This window comes from Ixodes scapularis, unplaced genomic scaffold (assembly GCF_016920785.2).
Source record: "Ixodes scapularis isolate PalLabHiFi unplaced genomic scaffold, ASM1692078v2 PGA_scaffold8__174_contigs__length_109621045, whole genome shotgun sequence".
Taxonomy (NCBI): Eukaryota; Metazoa; Arthropoda; class Arachnida; order Ixodida; family Ixodidae; genus Ixodes; species Ixodes scapularis.
The window spans coordinates 85657899-85676905 of NW_024609883.1; the positions used below are offsets into that span (position 1 = coordinate 85657899).

At 43.5% G+C, this 19007-nt stretch overlaps 1 protein-coding gene across 1 annotated transcript in view; it reads left to right on the forward strand.

The window, feature by feature from the left end:
- The window catches only part of LOC8029719 (ATP-binding cassette sub-family C member 2), a 32458-nt gene that overhangs the window by 5398 nt on the left and 8053 nt on the right, over window positions 1-19007 (forward strand). Inside the window, exons 3-5 of the mRNA XM_042287047.1 lie at window positions 11584-11751; window positions 16086-16244; window positions 16922-17088. Of these exons, the coding sequence (XP_042142981.1) occupies window positions 11584-11751; window positions 16086-16244; window positions 16922-17088 (494 nt within the window). The remainder of the gene's footprint in view (window positions 1-11583; window positions 11752-16085; window positions 16245-16921; window positions 17089-19007) is intronic.

Below are 19007 nucleotides of genomic sequence, written 5' to 3' on the forward strand. Positions count from 1 at the left end.
ACAGAAGCGCGGTGCCGTGGCGCATTCACTGCGAGTGATTGGTGTCGTCGGTGATAGCAAGAGACGCACAAGTACGATGAGCGCCATGACAATGCATTATTGTCGCATCTTGATTGGCCTTTGCTCGATTGTGGCATCGGCTGTGGACGGATCTAAAGCGAAACGCAGTATACGCCTTTCCAGTGTTTATTACCCAGGGCTAAAAGGCCGAGTCATTGGGTCATGGAGACGTGTGCGGCGTCTGGTACCCGGTAGAAGAGAGCTACTGCGCATGCCCAGATCGCGTTCCACAGTCCGGTTGAAAAATATGGCAGCTCGCAGAAGGGGTTTTTTGGGACGGTCTGTAGGTTAATTTCATCACCCGTTTAAAGAGACCGTCATTGTACGTGTCATGCCTACGCAGAAAACAGCAACTAAACGGCACGAAGTTTCGGAGACTGCAGACCGACGTCCATGATTATGGATGTCAGGGAAGAATGTCGTAGAACACGTGACGGAATGAGTGACATCCCAGGCGGTAACCATCATTGAGGAAGGCATGAAGGCTCGTGCTACGCTATGACTAGTGATAAAATCTGTGCGACGACGACGTGGAGAAGATACTATCAAATACGATATAGCTTCGCCAATACTGGAAACTCCTCCGAAAACCTATGGGAGCGGCGGCGAACGTGACAGTGGCGCCTCTAGCGGACTCGGAGTCTACGGAAGCAGTCGACGCAATGGAAAAGTATAGGCTCCGCGACGTCCTCGAGCTTTACGAGCCCCGTTTCGTCACCCTAACAGCAGAAACAATTTATTACGGTCAGTCCGCTTGCAAAGCGGAATCCACTGATCGCAACTGCAACGACAATCGAATAACAACGCGCGCATAAACAAAGATAGAGCAGTTTATTTAGCGGTCTCAAACGCCTCTCAGGGGATCACACGCGTTTGAAACGTGTCTGGGAAGCGGAAAAAAGGCGTTTAGCTACTCGAACTACGTCGTAACCATTAAAACATGCAAAAACGACATGTTAATATTACCAGAGCAAGCGCACGAGCTGCTGGAGCATAAAAACAAAACAAAAAGTAAGGATAAAAATGACCGTGCAAACACTTACCGAACTTTGCAGAAAAAATGGTGTCGCCATTTTTGACGAAAATAAAAAGAAACGGGGAAAAGAAGCGAACAACGGCGAATAAAACAAAGAAGCTAGCAAAAAACTATTTCAACGACGACGATCGTTGCGGCGCTTGTAGAAAAAAGGAAAGAAAAATAGAAAGCAGCAAATGAATAGCTGGTGGTCGCCACCGGTGTTGAGTTCACGACAAACAAAGCGGAAGCAACAGACGAAACTAATGAAGAAAGAAGAAAGCGTCCCTTTTTTTTCAGCTGGTTGTTGTACATTTCTTTATTTGCTTTCGCGGCGTAGGTACGAACTAAAAACAAAACAGGGGAAATAAATAACGTAGTGCAGCTCACACTGACCGGTACAAAAGAGTCGCAGAAATGTTTTGGTCGCAGGCAGCAATCTCCCATATGTGCTAGCAGTGAGTAACCTTTTTTTGCTTTCGAATTTCTTTATCCAGTGACTTTGGCGGGTTGTTCGTTCGCTCGCTTGACGAAGCAGTTTAAAAGTGCATTCAAGTACTTGACGTAGGTGTCAGTAGGTTGACGTAGGAAGCAGAAGAAAGATTTTCCACCACATCGCACAAACTTGTTCTTGCAATGGTAGGCAGCACATAGCATGCCTGCCATCTCTAAGTATGGTGTATGCTCGAATGCGGCCGGTTGATCAACAAATGATGACCCGTAGCAGACGTGCCGGCCGGAGTACACAAATAAAATTCGAATAAAAATGTATAACGAGCTTACACTTCTTAATATATTTAATAAATATCAAAAAGCACGTATGACAAATTTTGGATTAGAAACTTAATCGAAGGCGAAAATAGGAGGTTATCGCAGACGACAGTGGAAGAAAACAACAACAACAACAGCAAAGTTGCAGACGGCCCTCAAAATGCCCGGGCCTAGCGCAGACGAACCGGGGGAAGTAAGCGCCGAAGCGAAGGAAAGGGAATAAAAACTAAGCCAAACAAAGCAAGGATAGGCGATGGTTTACACATCGGACAAAAAAAGCAAAAAGCAAACAAAAAATATACACAGCAACATATAAGCAGGAGGAAGAAACAACGCGGCAGAGTGGCGTCGCCTCAAAAATATAAAAGAAAGAAGACTCCAAAATGGAAAGGGTGGAGACGGTTCAACGGGGTGTCGGCCTTTATCGTAGAAGTAAAGATGCAGCGAAGCAGATGTTGGTCGTCCCCGCGCTAACAACAATCGGAATTTGTGCACTGTAAATAACGTGACTGAAATCACCTTTTTTCTGAGGGCTACGACGCTCTCCCCTTCTTTCTTTGCAAGCGCGAGAAGTCTGCTTTTTCCGTAACTCCGCTTTTGTTAATCTATAATCGCGTCAGATTTGCATATGCACAACGACTTCTTTCGGGATACGGCCCATTCGTCACATGCCGATTCGTCATAGGGCAACTGGTAACAGGCCCGTTCGTCACAGCGGAACATTGGTCATAGGGTGATTCGTCACGCTGGCAGTTCGTCACACAATAACTTCAAGATCGTTAAACGTTTTTGTTTTCTATCTTGTTTTCTTAGGAAAGTTACGAAAGGGGGCCGCTTAATTAAATCCGTACAAGGCCAGTGAGGTTGACTACGAGAAACAAAAGCATGTCCCAATGATCCCACCCAAGTTAAGGCAGCATGCAGCCTTTAGCCTGCATGTTGTCTTATCGGGGTCACCTTTCTTACAAAAGAACTTCGAGAACATAAAGTTCACAATAGAAAAAAGCCCACCAAAAGCGATTCTTTTTTTTTTTTTTTTTTTCTGCCCCGTTTCAGGGCTTATTATGCCGGTTGCCCTCCGGTTATAAATATATCACTCTCGATTTCTAAATAGAGGCAGTTACTACTAAGAGATTTGGCGATATGCTTCTTCACGAAGGACATTCCTACACTTGGGTTTACGAAACTACGTTGTATTGGGCCTGCCGGCGAAGAGCAGTTTGTAAAACTAAAATAGTCACCGATCACGCCAAGACTCGTGTAATCTCTTATTCAGGAGACCATAGGCATGCATTTGACAACACCAAGATAAACGTGCTTGGGTTCGTCATCAGATGAAGGAAAAAGCTGGTATGTACCAAAATCTCTTCCTGCTCTATATATTCCCAAAACAATGTCACTAATGTCCTTTATTCCAGTGGAAGGCCGTCTAGCACCAGACCAAATACTTCTGGTTGCGGTTGCCTGTGTCAGTGACGACACTGCTTTGCAGATTCCCGCACCGCTAACACTTCGGCGCACCATCCGCAAGCAAAGGCAGCGGGCGAATTTCGAGTACAGCGTATCATCTTGCAGAGCCGACATACGATCGAATGCCCACAGAGTTCAAAGTAAAGTGTATTGCAGCGCAAAATCACAGTGCGCGACATATTATGATAATAATGACTGTTTTACCTGCATGCAGACCACAGCCAAAGGAGACTCCTTTCTCCTCCACGATAGCGGAGATGGCGACGGCGAAAGAATCCTGATCTTTGCTACCGAGCGCAACTTGAGCTGTCTGGCTCAGGCGACTACGTGGTTCGCGGACGGGACCTTTAACGTGACCCCGGCACAGTTCTACTAACTGTACACGGAGCATGCCACAGTCGACGGCGTGGTAAAGCCAATGGTTTACGGCTTGCTGCCCAACAAATCTGAAGCTACCTACAAAAGGTGAGCATTCAAGAGATAAACGTATCAAACGAAACGCTTGGTGGTCCTATTATTGGATATGTGTTCAAGCACCTCAAAATATGTTAGCTCGTTTTAAGGTTTTTTGACGTCGTTCTGAGTCACATGGGGGGCCAACTGCCTTGAGGTGGCTTACACGGGCTTCAAGATAGCGGCAATCAACGATACAGGAATGCTTTTTTCACTTATCCCAGTCGGTGTATAGGAAGGTCACCAGTGGTCACCAGTGGTTACGAGAGTCGCCACAATTTAAATGACGAGTTTGCTGTTCTGGTATGCGGCATTCTATTTATATGTCTTATTGTTGTCTTCAGGTAAGCCAATGGGTTACTTTATTTCTTATTTATTTTTATTTTATTTTTTTTTTATTTTATTTAGAGGATACTACAAGCCATCGAAGGCCCAAGTAGGTGTGGGATACAACATATACATTCACACATAAAACGAAAGCAAATAACACGACATTAAAAGGTTTACAACTAGCTAGCAAATATACAGGATATATTATTTTTAAAAAAAGGGGTTGATCTTCAAATGGGAATGCATCCAGCATTGGCCTTCTTGCCTATCGCCGACATTCCCGAGGCCTTCAAGGGAGTTCTCGAGATTTTCCCCACCGATGCCTCACTCGTGGCGGACTACTTCGAGGACGTGTATATCGGGAGACCCCGTCGAAACGGCTTGTCGGCGGCCACCTCCCCTTCTCTGGTTTGATCAATCAGAGAATCAACACTAGCAGAAAGGCCAAAAAGGACGAACAACAGCATCGAAGCGTGGCTCCGGGGAATGCACGTAAGAACTGACCTAATCCTCTGAGAACTTGGACGTTTTCTGCAGTACATTTTTGCATTTGTGGCTCAAATTTTCAGTACGGTACCCACTCAAAAAGCTTTCTCCACGAGTGCGTGTGTTCTTTTTTCTTTTTATCCTTAACAGAGATGAAGCTGGCTCAAGTAGAGGGCGGCACGACATCTTCGAGGGTGTCCAAGAAGCATGACGACAGCAACCGGCGTCTTCAAATCATTGTGAGCCGCTACAATGGTTGCAATCGTCTAGAAACCATGAGGGTGGCAGCTCGGAATATCGCTTTTTAGTTGTTTTTTTTTATTTCGCTCAATAAATTTGTGTTGTTTTTTAAGTACAACGATGACTTGTTTGGATGTTCCCTCTCTTTAGTAAAATTAAATATACCGTACTAATCTTTATTGCATGCTCAGCCAGGTGAATATATGTTGGGCAAATTCAAATATCCGGTTCGCACAGTGACAAACGTTCCTAGAGACAAATTCCCCTATGACGAATGTTCCGCTGTGACGAACGGGCCTATTACCAGTTGGCCTATGACAAATGCGCACATGACAAACGGGCCTACACCCCTTCTTTCGGAGCATACTGACATCGCCGTAACGTACGTGGTTCGAAATTGACTTCTGGTTCTTCATCCGGAGACGATCTTAACGGGATTAGCCAGCTCGCCTGTTCGACGAAACGGTTATAAGCAAGACATTCATGAGAAATGGGAATTGCAACGACAAAACGAATTGATTGATAAGAACAATAAAGTTGAAACAAAGCTATGTTCTGAAATGTTTGTACATTTCCCTTTTTCACGAAACAGCGCGAAGGCATACATTCGTGTTTTGCTTGGCTTACATAAGTTGTGACAGAATGTTTTCTTCGGGAGAACTCCGAAATTGCACCTAGAAAGCTGTAACATATTTCCACGCGAAGAGAATGTCCTTCACTCATGATCTGGCACCCATTTTTTAACTTTCAAAGCAGCGAATGTCCGTGACAATTTTTTTTCGTTGGTCACCTCGCATGGAGATAGGCAAAACCAATGTATTTTGGAGAATTTGTCTGCTAGTGGAGACTCCGAGCTCACCAGGGGCGCTGCAATCACTTTTCGCCCGTTTTCCGCGGGAGTTGCCAGTATTGGCTTCTACGGTATTTGATACTATTCGCAACTCCCACACCCTATAGATGGCGGTGTGGTATCTCCGAGATGGCGGAAGAGACGGGGACAGATGTTCCGTTCACCCGCTCACTCAGCAACTTGGTGAATTAGGTCAGTTGGTATTGAGACCACAAGATGAAAAGCAACGCACAAAAGACAGCAGGAGAACACACAGCGCTTGTTTGTTTCTCTTATGTTGTCCTATCTTTGTGCGCTGTTTTTCGTCATGTCTTCTCGCTGAGTGTGACTAAATTATTTTTATATGGCTACAAATGCAACATGGTAAGGGCGGGGGCGCACACAGGTAACGAAGACGGTGACGTACGTTAAAAAAAACAAAAAAAAACAGCATGCTTTTTTTCTGTTGAGGAGAAATCACAAGACTGTTGACGCTTTGTGGAAGGCGAGCGCGTTTTGGGTGCCGGTCACGTCATTGTGAGTGGAAAAATATTTTTGGGTGGTGAGAACAGCGTGGTGTCTGTGTCAGTGGCTCACAGCTCACTGCATGCCACTGCGATTTTAGTGCATTGCAACATCTAATCAACCTGCGCCATGGTTACTAACAGGCAGTTTTAGCACAGCGTAGTCGCAGGCTGCTGTACGGAGAGGTGTTGCGACCAGAAGTTCGCGCTGTATCTGTATCAATCGGACGTCTGCATCCTTTGGGATCCAGCTCAGTGCAACCGGCTCGTGCTTTTATTCAAGACCACGCGCCCTTACAATGAAGCTGCTCCGGGATCATGAGTACAGAGCCTTTGAAGCATGGTTTTCAGCGCGCGCCAGGTGTATTACAGTGCCTGCAGTAGCCTGTGGTAACGCTATGCTAGAACTACATAATAGCGACCTTTAGCAAACCGTGGCCGTGCTCCGCGTACCGCACTCCCGGAGCCTTTAAAGCATGCTTTTAAGCGCGCGCCCAGGTGCTACCGTGACCTCGCGGTGCGCGCTTAAAAGCATGCTATAAGGGCTCCGGCAGTACGGCACGCGGAGCACGCGTCAACGGTTTGCTAAAAGTTCAGAATATAAACTTTTAGCAGACCGTTACCGTGTTTTGCGTACCGCACATTCGGAGCCTTTAAAGCGTTCTTTTAAGCGAGTGCCCGCGTGGGATACCATGATCATGACCTTCAAAGGCTCTGGTAGTGCGATACGCGGAATACGGTAAAGATTTCCGAAAAGTCTCCACTAACGCCATTGGCATGTTTAGGTTTCTTATGTATTGCTCTGTCAAAAGAAATGTCAAGATATACGGTAATGTACACGTGTATACCATGTTATTCGCATTGTTGAGACCCACCTCGCCAAAAACTGCCCGTATTAAGCACACCTCACGATCTGCACACAGATGCGTTTTAAAATGCTACAATAAATGCTTTATTTGTCTTTGTGATTAAAGATGGGGGGGGGGGGGGGGCGCAAGAATTTGTCTACTTTCAATAAATACCAATTAGAATCATTCCTTGACATTTATGACCTATGAAACACACGTTGCTTTTTCCCTCTACGAAATGTCAGTTGCGGAAAAAAGTCGAGAAAAACGAACACCTTTTACCACCCAACTAGTAGCAAAAAAAAAAGCGGACACGTGATTTGCAGTAGATTATATGTCGTTAATGTTTTTCACATAGCCACGCGCTGGGGTTGGTATAGCGCAGAGCGCGCGCTGAGCTCCACGCATTGTTAGGGTACGACTATTCGCATACTCTCAGCGATTGGGCACGAGCCACTACCCGAATGCATGTCGAGGCATTGATTCACACGAGGCAGAACTGATTGCCTTCGAAGTCTTTGTGTCCACTGCATGAGCAGCATTTAAATATCCCAACAGCAGGGATCGCAAAGCTTGATGACGCACTCCAGGGGACCGAATTGTTGGCGTTGTCCGCACAGATCCGTCATCAAATTTTGCGAGAGAGAGACTGAAAGATAAAGTTCACTCTTATCCTTGGAATTCCACAACGACGAAGACGCTTTTTGGTAAGCGGCGTGGCGTTCGAGTATTCGTGGGTTCCGCTAGGGCCAGTAAGCTGGTGTAAATTGAGAATCCTTCCTACCCAATATCGTTGCACAGCCCCTTTAACTGAAAGCAGCTACACGTAGTTTGCTTTTTTGAACTGCTTGGGAGAAACTGTCATGTTTCTTGTCACGGTCTTTCGGTGCATAAATTACAAACTCATTCCCGATGTTTATCGTTTCACACACCGCTGCGCGAGCAGTTATCTTATACTTTCTGAAAATAATATTTTTTGTTTTACATCGTACGCAAGAGATTTGCACTACTAGCAAAGCTCTTGCCGTCACGTTGAGCACAGAGTGCTGGCGACTGCAGGACCCGGAATCCACAGCGTAGGCGGTCTACGAAAAGTTTCCAAGTGAGACAGCTTGGTCCCTGTGTGCAATGCTGTTGTGAAGCGAATTACAATTCCTATTTTCACGCACAACCTTTATGCGTGAAAACTGCATGATTCGCGAACACACCGACCAGAACAGCAGCACCAAGGCCGACAGATCCCTGCCACCATCTCCGCCGCCGTTCCCGCTCCTCTAATTCTTCGTTCGTCCGCGAGAGGGCGAGCGACGGGCTCGAGTTGCGAATAGTACAAATCTAGATTGTTTTTTTATATATTAAAGATTTTTGATCGCTATTTTGTTTAGCACGGAATGCATAAAAAGACTGGCACCTAACCATCGCGCTGATTCTTACTCCAGTGACGGAACAACCAAACGCGAGTTCCAGTAGAACTCGGACGCATCGCGCTTCTCTTCACTGATTAAACATGACTGCTAGCCGGGCGCTGGCGCAGCGCTTCTCTCGGATAGACGAATGTTGGATGGATGATGTCAATGGCTATACCCTTCGTAATGGGCGTCAGCTTGCGCTACCTAGCGTAAGTCTCCTCACTGATTAAACAGCGTTGTAGGGGTTACCAAAAAAAAAAAGTAACAAAATACTTGCAAACAAAAGGAAAACATTACCAGCCTACGTTACCTCAAAATAAAATAAACGTGTTGCTGTTACCGTTACCAAGTGAAGCACGTTACTTTTGTGTTACTTTTTTTAAAATTATGAATTAACACGTTTTATTGTTTTTTCGGTACAGGCCTTCATCAGCGCCATGTTTCAAGAAACGTTATGTTCCTACAGAAACTGAACATAATACCTTTATATTTTTTACGGTTTCATCTCAATACTCACGAGAAAAACCACACAAAAAAGTAAAAAGAAGCTCAGAAATTCTCATGACTGGGCGCCTTAGAACTCTAAAAAAATTGGAGTGTATTTTTTTAGGTCTCGGGAACAAGTAACGAGTAACTTTACTACGTAAACCCGTTACTGTTTTGACAATGTAACAAGTACGTTACTACGCTACTCAAAAAGTAATGCGTTACCGATAACGCCGTTAATTGTAATGAGTTTCCGCCAACACTGATTAGACGCGAGTAAATGCCGAACGTCTTGCTCGAGTAGCTGCTTATTACTCCCATGGGTGACATTACGTGGTAACACAGAGGGACGCCAGTGACACGCTTTTGGTTTTGTAGCGTCAGCGACGGGTAAACGCTGAGAGCAACAGTCGTGGCTCCTTTACTAGCGTAATTATAACAATATATTGATCCTTTTCTTTTTTTTTTTCGCAGCTTATACAAACACTGGCTATCGCATGCCCCATGATGTACTCATGCCTTCACTCTATGTCTGGATTCGAGCGTTGCATCGAGTACACCGAACTGCCACAAGAAGTAAGCAGCGAATTGCTGATTATCATTTCTGACACAACTGTCATATCCACTTCGTCGACTGCTGTCATTCTGAATGAACTGCGAGGCTCTTTTCAGAATATATATCTTCCAAAGGATACAAGACATCTGTGCTAATGGTTATCTGAAAAGAGTAGGATGATTTTCAGTTTTTTTACAGTAAGATATTTACAAAACAATATTATGACTAACACAAAAAATTATCAGGATATATTCAGTCTGTTCTTTTTTTCATATTCAAAATGTCGGGTGAGAAAAGATATGTACTGCTCTCTGGCAATTTTTTTAACTGCATTGTTCAGTGTTACCTTCCAAGGTGCGGCTGCGGGAGAGGGCATATTTGTGCCGTAGTCAGAGAACCGTTCATTAGGCAGGACGTCTGAAATAATTAAGCACGTGCTTGTCCACTCCTGCGTTATTAATGCGAAAACATTTACTGTCCTCTGGAGTGAACCAGCGTTATCAGCTTTCGAAGACGCAAAAAACGGCACCTAAACTCTCCTCTCCGATGTCTGTAGCACCGAAACAAAGAAGGAATTCCCATTGGCTCCGACGCATTGTAGTTCCAAGGAACGCCACCCCACAGAGAAGCCCTCTCCACGGCGCTGCGACTCATGCGCCAGTAAAAGGGAGAGGGTGCCGGGCGCGAGGCCGCCCCTCTCCCTCCTTTCGGGTCACGTGTCAGGCGTGACCGGAGATTCAGAAAAGGGGGGGGGGGGAGCGGGAAATTTTCACTCCTCACATGTTCTGCGCTCTGCTTTCAGCCATGTTGCGCCGCAGGGGAAAGGGGCGCGCTGCCCGCTGTCCTCCGCACCGCGGACAGCGGGGCGCGCTGCATGTAGGAATACTTTCGCATTCCTACATGTAAGCAGTTTTAACTGTCTTGTAATTTTTCTGGACGTTCTGCAGCTCGATGTAACAAAAAGATATAAATGTATTAGAACTTATTTTCTTTATTTTCATTCCGTTTTTTATCGAACGCCTTTCTTATCACGTAAGATATGCATCATACAACACGTGTTAAGTTTACCTTGAGGTTAGAAACAAGGCCTCGTACGCGAACACTGTTCGATTTCATTGCATTTCTTCGTAACCCGCATAAAAAAACGCGTATAATACTTAAGCAGGAGTTCCTGACTGGATAGATTTGTTCAATGGTTTTCTCCATCACAAAGACACTTGACGAAACAACTGACATTGATCCACGCTGTGAGAAGAACCCGCAGTATAAGTTAGACTTTTCGTAATTTCAGCTTAACGAACGCGATGAAAAATCCGAACTTATATTTGCCCAAACTTCTTTGCGTGCCGAAAATAATTACCACGATTGGAAACCGAAATGGCAGTTATTTGAAAGACACCACCGACCCCCATTCATGCTCTCGAAACTTCACTCAGTACAATTCGCTTGCCGCTTTTTTCCTCTGAATAAGCGTAAACACGACAGAAAGGCCGACTTTTATTGTTATTATAATACCTATCTTTTGAAGACCCGTTTTAATAGGAGACGTGTTTTTTTTTTTAGTTTGTGCGGGTTCCACAGCTTTGCTCTTTCCAAAATCTATTTTGCCCGACATGTAATCTTGGAAAGATAAAATAACGGTAACATTAGCCCGTTGGGAAGGTTCAATATTTTTTTAGCATCGCTAAGATATAACCCAAACTTACAAAGATCTTGCGCACGAATGATTTATTTTGCCCTAATAAAAGCATTCACCCAAAAAAATGTATCTCTTTTTATAGCCTTTTAAATTGTATAGAGAAAAAATAATTATACACCAGTTAATATTATTTTGCTCAAGTCTTGGTGGACAGGGCGCGAAACAGCGTTCTGATTTTGTCCATATGACTTGTTTGTCTATATGAGATTAGTTTGTCTATACGACTTGAACAGGGTCATAGATTCTTAGAAAGGGAAAACAAAAAAATCAGGACGAAATATGCACAGGACACGTGTCAGCCATTTGTTCTTCTTAAAAATGTTAAAATGCAGAATTGTTTCCTTTTTACTTATGTTTGTTTGTCCTCCAAACAGGCTATTTAAAGTGATCGCTTCTTATTTTGTCAGAGTGAAGTTGAGCCTGGTGTGAAGAAGTATGACTTTAGCGTAGAGTTCTTGGATGAGTGGCCAAAAAAAGGAAAAGTGGAGTTTGTCTCCTATTCGGCATCATACAAGCCAGGAATACTACCGGACGTGCTCAAAGATATCACCTTCACGGTGCATCCTACCGAAAAGGTAAGGCCAGGAACCAAGACAAAAAAGGACAATGTCTCAATCCGCCAATGCTTACGATTCTTTTGCTAATTGACGGGCTTAAGACAAAAGTTTTTTTCTGCCAAAAATAAACGGAACTTTGCGATTACCATATCTAGGCCAAGCTCCGTTTTTTCGAATGCACACTACCCACTATGTTGCGTAACAACCTTCAGCATTTTTTAAACATTGTAAACTCTTCTAAGAGACCTGGCGTAGTGCTAAACAACAATGATGATAAAATTGCAGCGGCGAATGAGTGCGCCTCTGTGCTAAACGAATAATTCGCAAAGTCATTTTTAGGGCTGGGCAATTGATCGATTAACCTACCGATTAATCGATTAATACTTTAATCGCGATTAAATTTTTTAACTGGTTAATCGGTAAAATTTAGACGAACCAAAGAACTCAAAATTAAACACTTCCATAACGCAGACGTGGACGAGTACGTCTGTACGAAGGGCGAACTTTAGGTCAAATTTTAGAATAAGATAAACTGTATAAAGGCGATATATTTTTAGCATCATATTTAGGGCAGAGGTTACGCCAGTCCCCGGCCATTTCAATGTCGCTCGAGTGTCTGTTTAGCGCAGTAGAGACTATTGTGAACAATGAAAGGAAGTCGCTCTTTTTAGAGAATATCAACGAACATCTTTGCCTCACGCAGCAAACGTAATATTTTGTGAAAGATCTCTGATAGTGATCTTGATTAATTCATAATCCACGTTGTACATTGCACCGTTTATCATAGATTCAGCAAAAAAAAAAAACTTTTTTTTAATATTTTGCAATGAAATAAACGAGACCGATTAATCAATTAATTAATCGATTAAAGGGTGACGATTAATCGGGTTAAAACTTTTAATCGACGCCCAGCCCTAGTCATTTTTGAATTTCACCAATCCTTCCTATGCGGATTTTCCTCAACGCAATTTTTGTGCTATAAATTCTATTACCATAGAATGTGCCGGTATCGTGACTATCATCGCCAACCTTAAGCAATCGTCATCGTGTGGAATTTATAATGTTAACTAGAAGTTAAAAAAAAAAAACACTACTATGTTTTCCAGCGTTATTCTAACAAAACTATTTCTTCAATCACTCGAACTCGGTATCTTTCCAGAAGACTGGAACGTGAGGAAGGTGATTCCTATCCATAAAGGTGGGGACAAATCCAGCCCAAGTAATTTTCGGCCAAATTTCCCTAAAAAGTTTTCTTGCAAAATTCCAGAACATATAATCTCTTCTCATCTCTTGAATTTTTTTAGTATCCATACATTTTTTCCTCCTGCTCAACATGGCTTCAGAAGACTATTTTGGTGCGAAACCCAGCTATTAACACTTACGCATAACCTTCATTCATCCATTGATCGTTCATTTTCTGTTGACTGCATCTTTTTTAATTTCTCTAAAGCATTTGGTAAGATTTCATACAGGATCCTATTGTACAAACTCTGTACTTTGAGCATTGACTGTCGTGTTTTGAGTTGAATCAACTCGTTTTTAACTAACCGTTTTCAATTTGTTCACGTTAATTTCACTAACTTTCATCCCGCTCCTCTGACTTTTGGTGTCACCCAAGGTTCTGTACCTGGCCCTCTTTTATTTTTAAATAAACATTATTAACCTCCATTCGAATATGTCATACTCAGTTGGTCTGTTCGCAGACGACTGTGTCATATATTCTAAAGTAACAAACGATTTGAAGTTCGTTCACTCCAATCTGACGTTGACAATGTTTCCCGTTGATGTGAACAACGACAAATGGAACTCAATATTAGCAAGTGTAAATCCATGAGAGTATCACGTCAAAAAAATACCTGTCCGTCGTATCATATAAAAAAATTCGCACTGGAATTTGTTTCTTCGTAAAAATATCTTGGTGCTCATATCCCTAACATTGAATATATAATTAAAAATGCTAACCTTAAGTTAGGCTCCCTGAAAAAGGAACTTTCTAGTCCCACTGTCCTTAAATGTATGTACAAAATATTGGTCCGCAGTAAACTTGAGTATCCTTCCGCTGTCTGGGACCCCGGCGTAGCGCTTGCATCATCACTAGAAGCTGCTCAAAACGGGTCTGTTTGATTCATACTACATAACTATCATCGCACACCCAGTGTAACAGCAATGAAAACCACCCTAAGCTTGCCTGAAATCTCCCTCCGTAGAAAAATATATCGCCTGAGCTTACTTAATAAGATCTATCAGCTACTCAAAGCCTCCGTCAGCATATATTAACACAACCATCTTAAGTCTCATTGTGTGTTGATCATCAATAAAGTTGGCATCCCCTACTGTCGCACCTCACACTTTTAACAATCTTTCGTACCCATCGCATCGTTGGACTGGAATTGCCTTCCCGCACCTATTGCCAGCATAGCCGGTAGCGCCACAGTCAAAGCTGCACTTAGCGAATATCTCTGAGCTTGATTAACAAAGTTTTGATTTGATTAACAATGTTCTGTTTGGAATGCAGGCTTACTTGCCTAACTTCTGTTTATACTTGAGTGCAATTAGGTATGTATATCCACTCCCCTCTATAATAGCTTCGAGCCCTGAGGAAATAAATAAATAAATAAATAAAATTTGATATTATCTTCTAGGGAAATCGAAAATTGCCGCATTACAGAATACATCACAGTAGGAGTTATACGATGTTCTCTCCCAAGTTTCGAGACATGCCTGGTTGGGGAAGAGTGAATGCGCGTCAAAACCAGCTTGGTTAAACTTCTCAAGCGAACTTTCGAGAGCGCTGAATTGATGCCGGTTCTTGGTCGAGTCCGACACAACCGCTCAGAAGGGTGTCGATTCTCGGCGTTGTGGATTAAACTCTGCTGCGACGACGTCTCGTGCTTACCCCTTGTGTCCGTGCAAGTGAAAAAAAAATGAAAAAATAAAAAGTTCACACAACTTTTTTTTGAAAAAAAGCATTGTCTGGTCATTTAAAATTATTAAATATTTAAGTCGCGGTCCCACAGCTTTTACATCGTACAAAAGAAGACACTCTGCTCTGCAGTCACTGCCTGAGGTCTTTCTTGGAGGACGGTCTTGTCACAGTGGGGATACAAAAACAGCCGGCAGACATATTCGAAGCATAGATACGTTTAGAGCGAACAAGCCTCAAGAGTGTCCGCAGGCTATTTTCTGTCATCATATCTGCGGAGAAACTCCGTGTCTTCTGTATGATGTACGGGCAGAATGACTGCGGCCTAAAGGTCGCGCTGAAGCCGGGGATTTGAGAATTTTCGGTCGCCTTCAATAAATTAGCATTTATTAAAAAAATCCTATTTAACTGTTATTTATTTAAGTCACACCGGCTTAAGAAAGGCAAAAAACGTAACAGGACATGTACCTTTTTAATCTTACGCCTCGTGATATTAAAGGGGACGCTAGAGAGAAAAAAAAAATTCTGCAAAAAGTTGTTTATTTAAAAAAGAATGCCATATTTACATCCAGCAACTCTGAAAAGTATTGCCAGAGAGTTTCATTTGCTTACACAGCATGGTTAATTTTTTTTTATAAATTATTTTCTGTCCACCGACGCTACAGAAAAGGTAGAGGTATACGAGCATTTTAAACTCGTTTTTCTCCGTTCTATTTTTTGGCATAAATTTCAATTTAGGAAAATTATCGTTTGGTAATGATACAAAAAGAAAGGCTCACTCAGTTTTTTTTTTTCTAACTGAAATTTAATGAGCAATAAAACTGGGGCATTTTTTTTTACTTCGTGAATGTCTTTTATGTAGTAGGTTAAGTTTTTGTCAACGACAAAAAGCAAAAAAATTATTAGATTTTTGCCGCAATATTATTATAAAAGAAATTGCTTTTGGAAATTAGTTGCACCCTCCTAACATTCTGCTGCGTACCTAGTGAAGAAAGACGTTGAATATTTGGTTAGTTTTCTAACGATAGTTAGGCTAATCAATGTCCTTGTGTTCCTGATAAAAGCGACTATAATTTATTTCACAATTCCCATCCACAGATGAAAGTTTGCACTACATTCTGCCTCGCAACTGCCAGTATACACTGCAAATTTCATTAATATTATGCCAAAGCGTCAAAAGTTGACCCTTTTGGGTGTTGTACCCCCAAGGCACTATTTCCAACCAAGTAAATTTTTCAAATAACAAAATTTTTATTTGGGCTTTACCTTTCAAGGCCACTAGAGCGAGAGGTCTTCAAGAAATTTCATTGTTTTTTCATCCAAATTCAGCACCGCACTAATCGGCAAGCCTATGTATTGTAAAACGTTTTTAGAAGTATCATTTAATAAAATTAATAGTGCCATATCATCTTTCACACCATGAATACAGGTAGGTGTGGTTGGTCGCACTGGTGCTGGGAAGTCGTCTCTGGTCATGGCTCTGCTGCGAGTTCTGAAGAGTTCCCAAGGGTCTATTCTCATCGACGGCGTCGACATTGCTCGTGTTCCGTTGCAGAAACTACGCACCTGTGTCACCGTCATTCCACAGGCATGTTGTCATTTAACCTGCGTCATTGTGCTTTCAAAGGCTCGTTTGGCTGATGGTTGTCGTACAGTCAACACTATTAAGAACTTGCCGTAATAGGGCATACAATGTGTCAGTGATTAAGAGAGAGCGATTCATTTTTCCTACACAATCTTTTTAAAAGTGGATAAAGAAAAAAACAAAAAGGCTATGTAAAGTTTATTTCAGCTCTCAATAATTATCAAGGCTGGTTCCGATATTTGTGTTTGATTGTGATCAAATTAGTTACAACATTTTCGATCCGCGTACAGATATATTATGAGACGCCATTTTTTCGCCACAAACACAAATCAATTCGGACAATGTCAAGGCGATCATTTCTTATAGATAGCGCGCAGACTTGATCTAAAAAAATACTGCAAAATATGCTGTCTAGTTATTCACAGATCGCAAGTGTTTACTGGACTACCTGATCGATGGCGCTAGTGTGTCAGTGTGTTTTTTAGTGGGCTCTGGTCATAAGTGGTCACAAGTCATCGTAGCGCACTCAATCACACTCAAAGTTACATGTGAGAACCAGCATTTATGGTGTACCGATTCACGGTAAATTAAATTTTGGCCAGCGAGTTTGTCGAAGATTTTCTTTCGTGACAGAGCAAGCTTGGTTCATTTCAAAGTATTACTCGGTTTCTGATGTCTAGGACCCAAGCCTGGTGCGGGGCACCCTACGCGAAAACCTGGATCCAACGAACTCGCATACTGACAAGGAAATCTGGGCCGCCCTCGAGCAAGCTCATCTCAGCGACGTTGTGTCGAGAGACCCTAAGCAGCTGCTTCTCGACACTGGGGATGGTGGCTCCAGCTTCAGGTGGGCACTGACTACTGTTTATGGCAGGTTCAGTACCCACTAGATCCTTTGCCTCGAGAGCGAGCTCTCTGGTTTAAATGATACGCGCAGCAAAATCAATTAGGAAGGTATCGAGAGCGTGTCAGAAACGTATCTTCTATGAACAGTTGCGTGCCTGGCGCCTTGACTGGTTTCCTATGCGTGCAAGCACGCGCAACGTGTGCGTTATAAGAACTTTGGCAAGATTCAAATTGGACGGGATTTCCCGCACGAACAGAGACTTGACGGCGACCAGGTGCCTTGCTCGCAATCGTCTATACTCCGTTCATACTTAAAGGGACGATGCAAAAATTTTTGTACTTTGCGCAAATACCGCTTCCGATTCCTGACGTTAATGACCTGTTAAGCACCTGTTCGTTTCTCACCACACGCAATCGAAGTCGCAGAAAAAAACTTATTAAAGAAAAACGAGCAGCGTTCATCCCCTCAACTCGCAGCTAGAACAAGCAGCCACGTGATCTGGAGCCGATTATACACCGCCAATCTTGATCATAGCTACGCCCCGAGCTTGGCAAGGCACACGACACGCGCCGAGTTCCAGACATTGCTATGGTTCGGCTATTGTTGTCCATGTAGCAATTGGACATGGGCCACTACCCGAATGCTCCTCGAGTTATCGATTATCACGAGCCCAAATCGAGTGCCCACGCAATACTCGGGTCCAATCTATGAGCCACATTCAAATGTTGTCACTGGGCGATACTGCGAGCGCCCAGCTACGTCATGAAGATTTGCGGAGAGATTGAATGAAAGCGCTCGATTTTGTCCTTGAAATTACGCCGCAACAAATTAGTTTCTTGGCTATACTCGGCGACAACTTTTCTTGGCAATGCAGCGGAAGGTACGTCCCGCGTCCCCTCTGCCATTTTGAGTGTACGCAGGCTTTCCTCCTCTCCCCGGAAAAGGGGAAGGAGGAGAGCCTGCGTACACTCAAAATGGGAGAGGGGACGCAGGACGTACCTTCCACTGCATTGCCAAAAAAAGTTGTCACCGAGTATAGTGGCGTTGCGTGTGAGTAGCCTGGAGTCCCACTAGTTACACTAAGCTCGTGTAAAGTGGAAAACATTCCAATCGAATATCGTTGCACCAACCCTTTAAAGTGGTCATGAAACGATATTGGGTTGGTATGTTTATGAATTTGCAGAGGTGTACTGGTCACAGTATGGCCCAGGTATACTCGCGCAGACCGGTTTCTTGTCGCAGTGAAATTTTGAAGAGAAAAGGGGACTATTTATTTCAGTCTTGCCTTCGCAAAGCTTGACGGCATAACTGTGTGATCGAAACCACCTGCCTGACGTCAGTCGAGCGCGGTTCATGGATTGGGCACTAGAACTGCGTGAGCACTCGACTTTGGCTCGTAACAATCAATGCCTCGGCGGTCACTCGGGTAGTGGCTCGTGTCCAACCACTTCGGTGATGAGAACAGCCAAACTCTAACAATGCACGCGTTTTCTATTTTGCCAACCGCTGCGCGTATCTACGATTAACGTTGGCGGCATAGGATGGGCACCAGGCTACGTGGCCGCTTGTTTTGGCTCCGAGTTAAGGGGATGAACGATGCTCATTGATTCATTGCCCAGAAAGAAAAACTAAGTCTACTTTATTCAGTTATTTACGTTAGGGAGTGATTCTAAGTAATTTCGCGAAAGTAGATACATAATTTCCTGGCCCTTTTAAGCTGAGACTGCAGCCAATGCGAAGAACACGAGAGCACAAGACCGCTGCTTTGAAACGTTCTTCTGCAGAACGAGTTTTCGGGTCGGAATGTGCATCTCAAAGCCTGCAGGAAGCGAGGGCCAGCTTGCGCTTGTAGCTTTTACTTCAGTCTCTGCTGAAGGGTGAACAGGGTATAAAGGGGTCTTTTACCCTAGTTATACCCT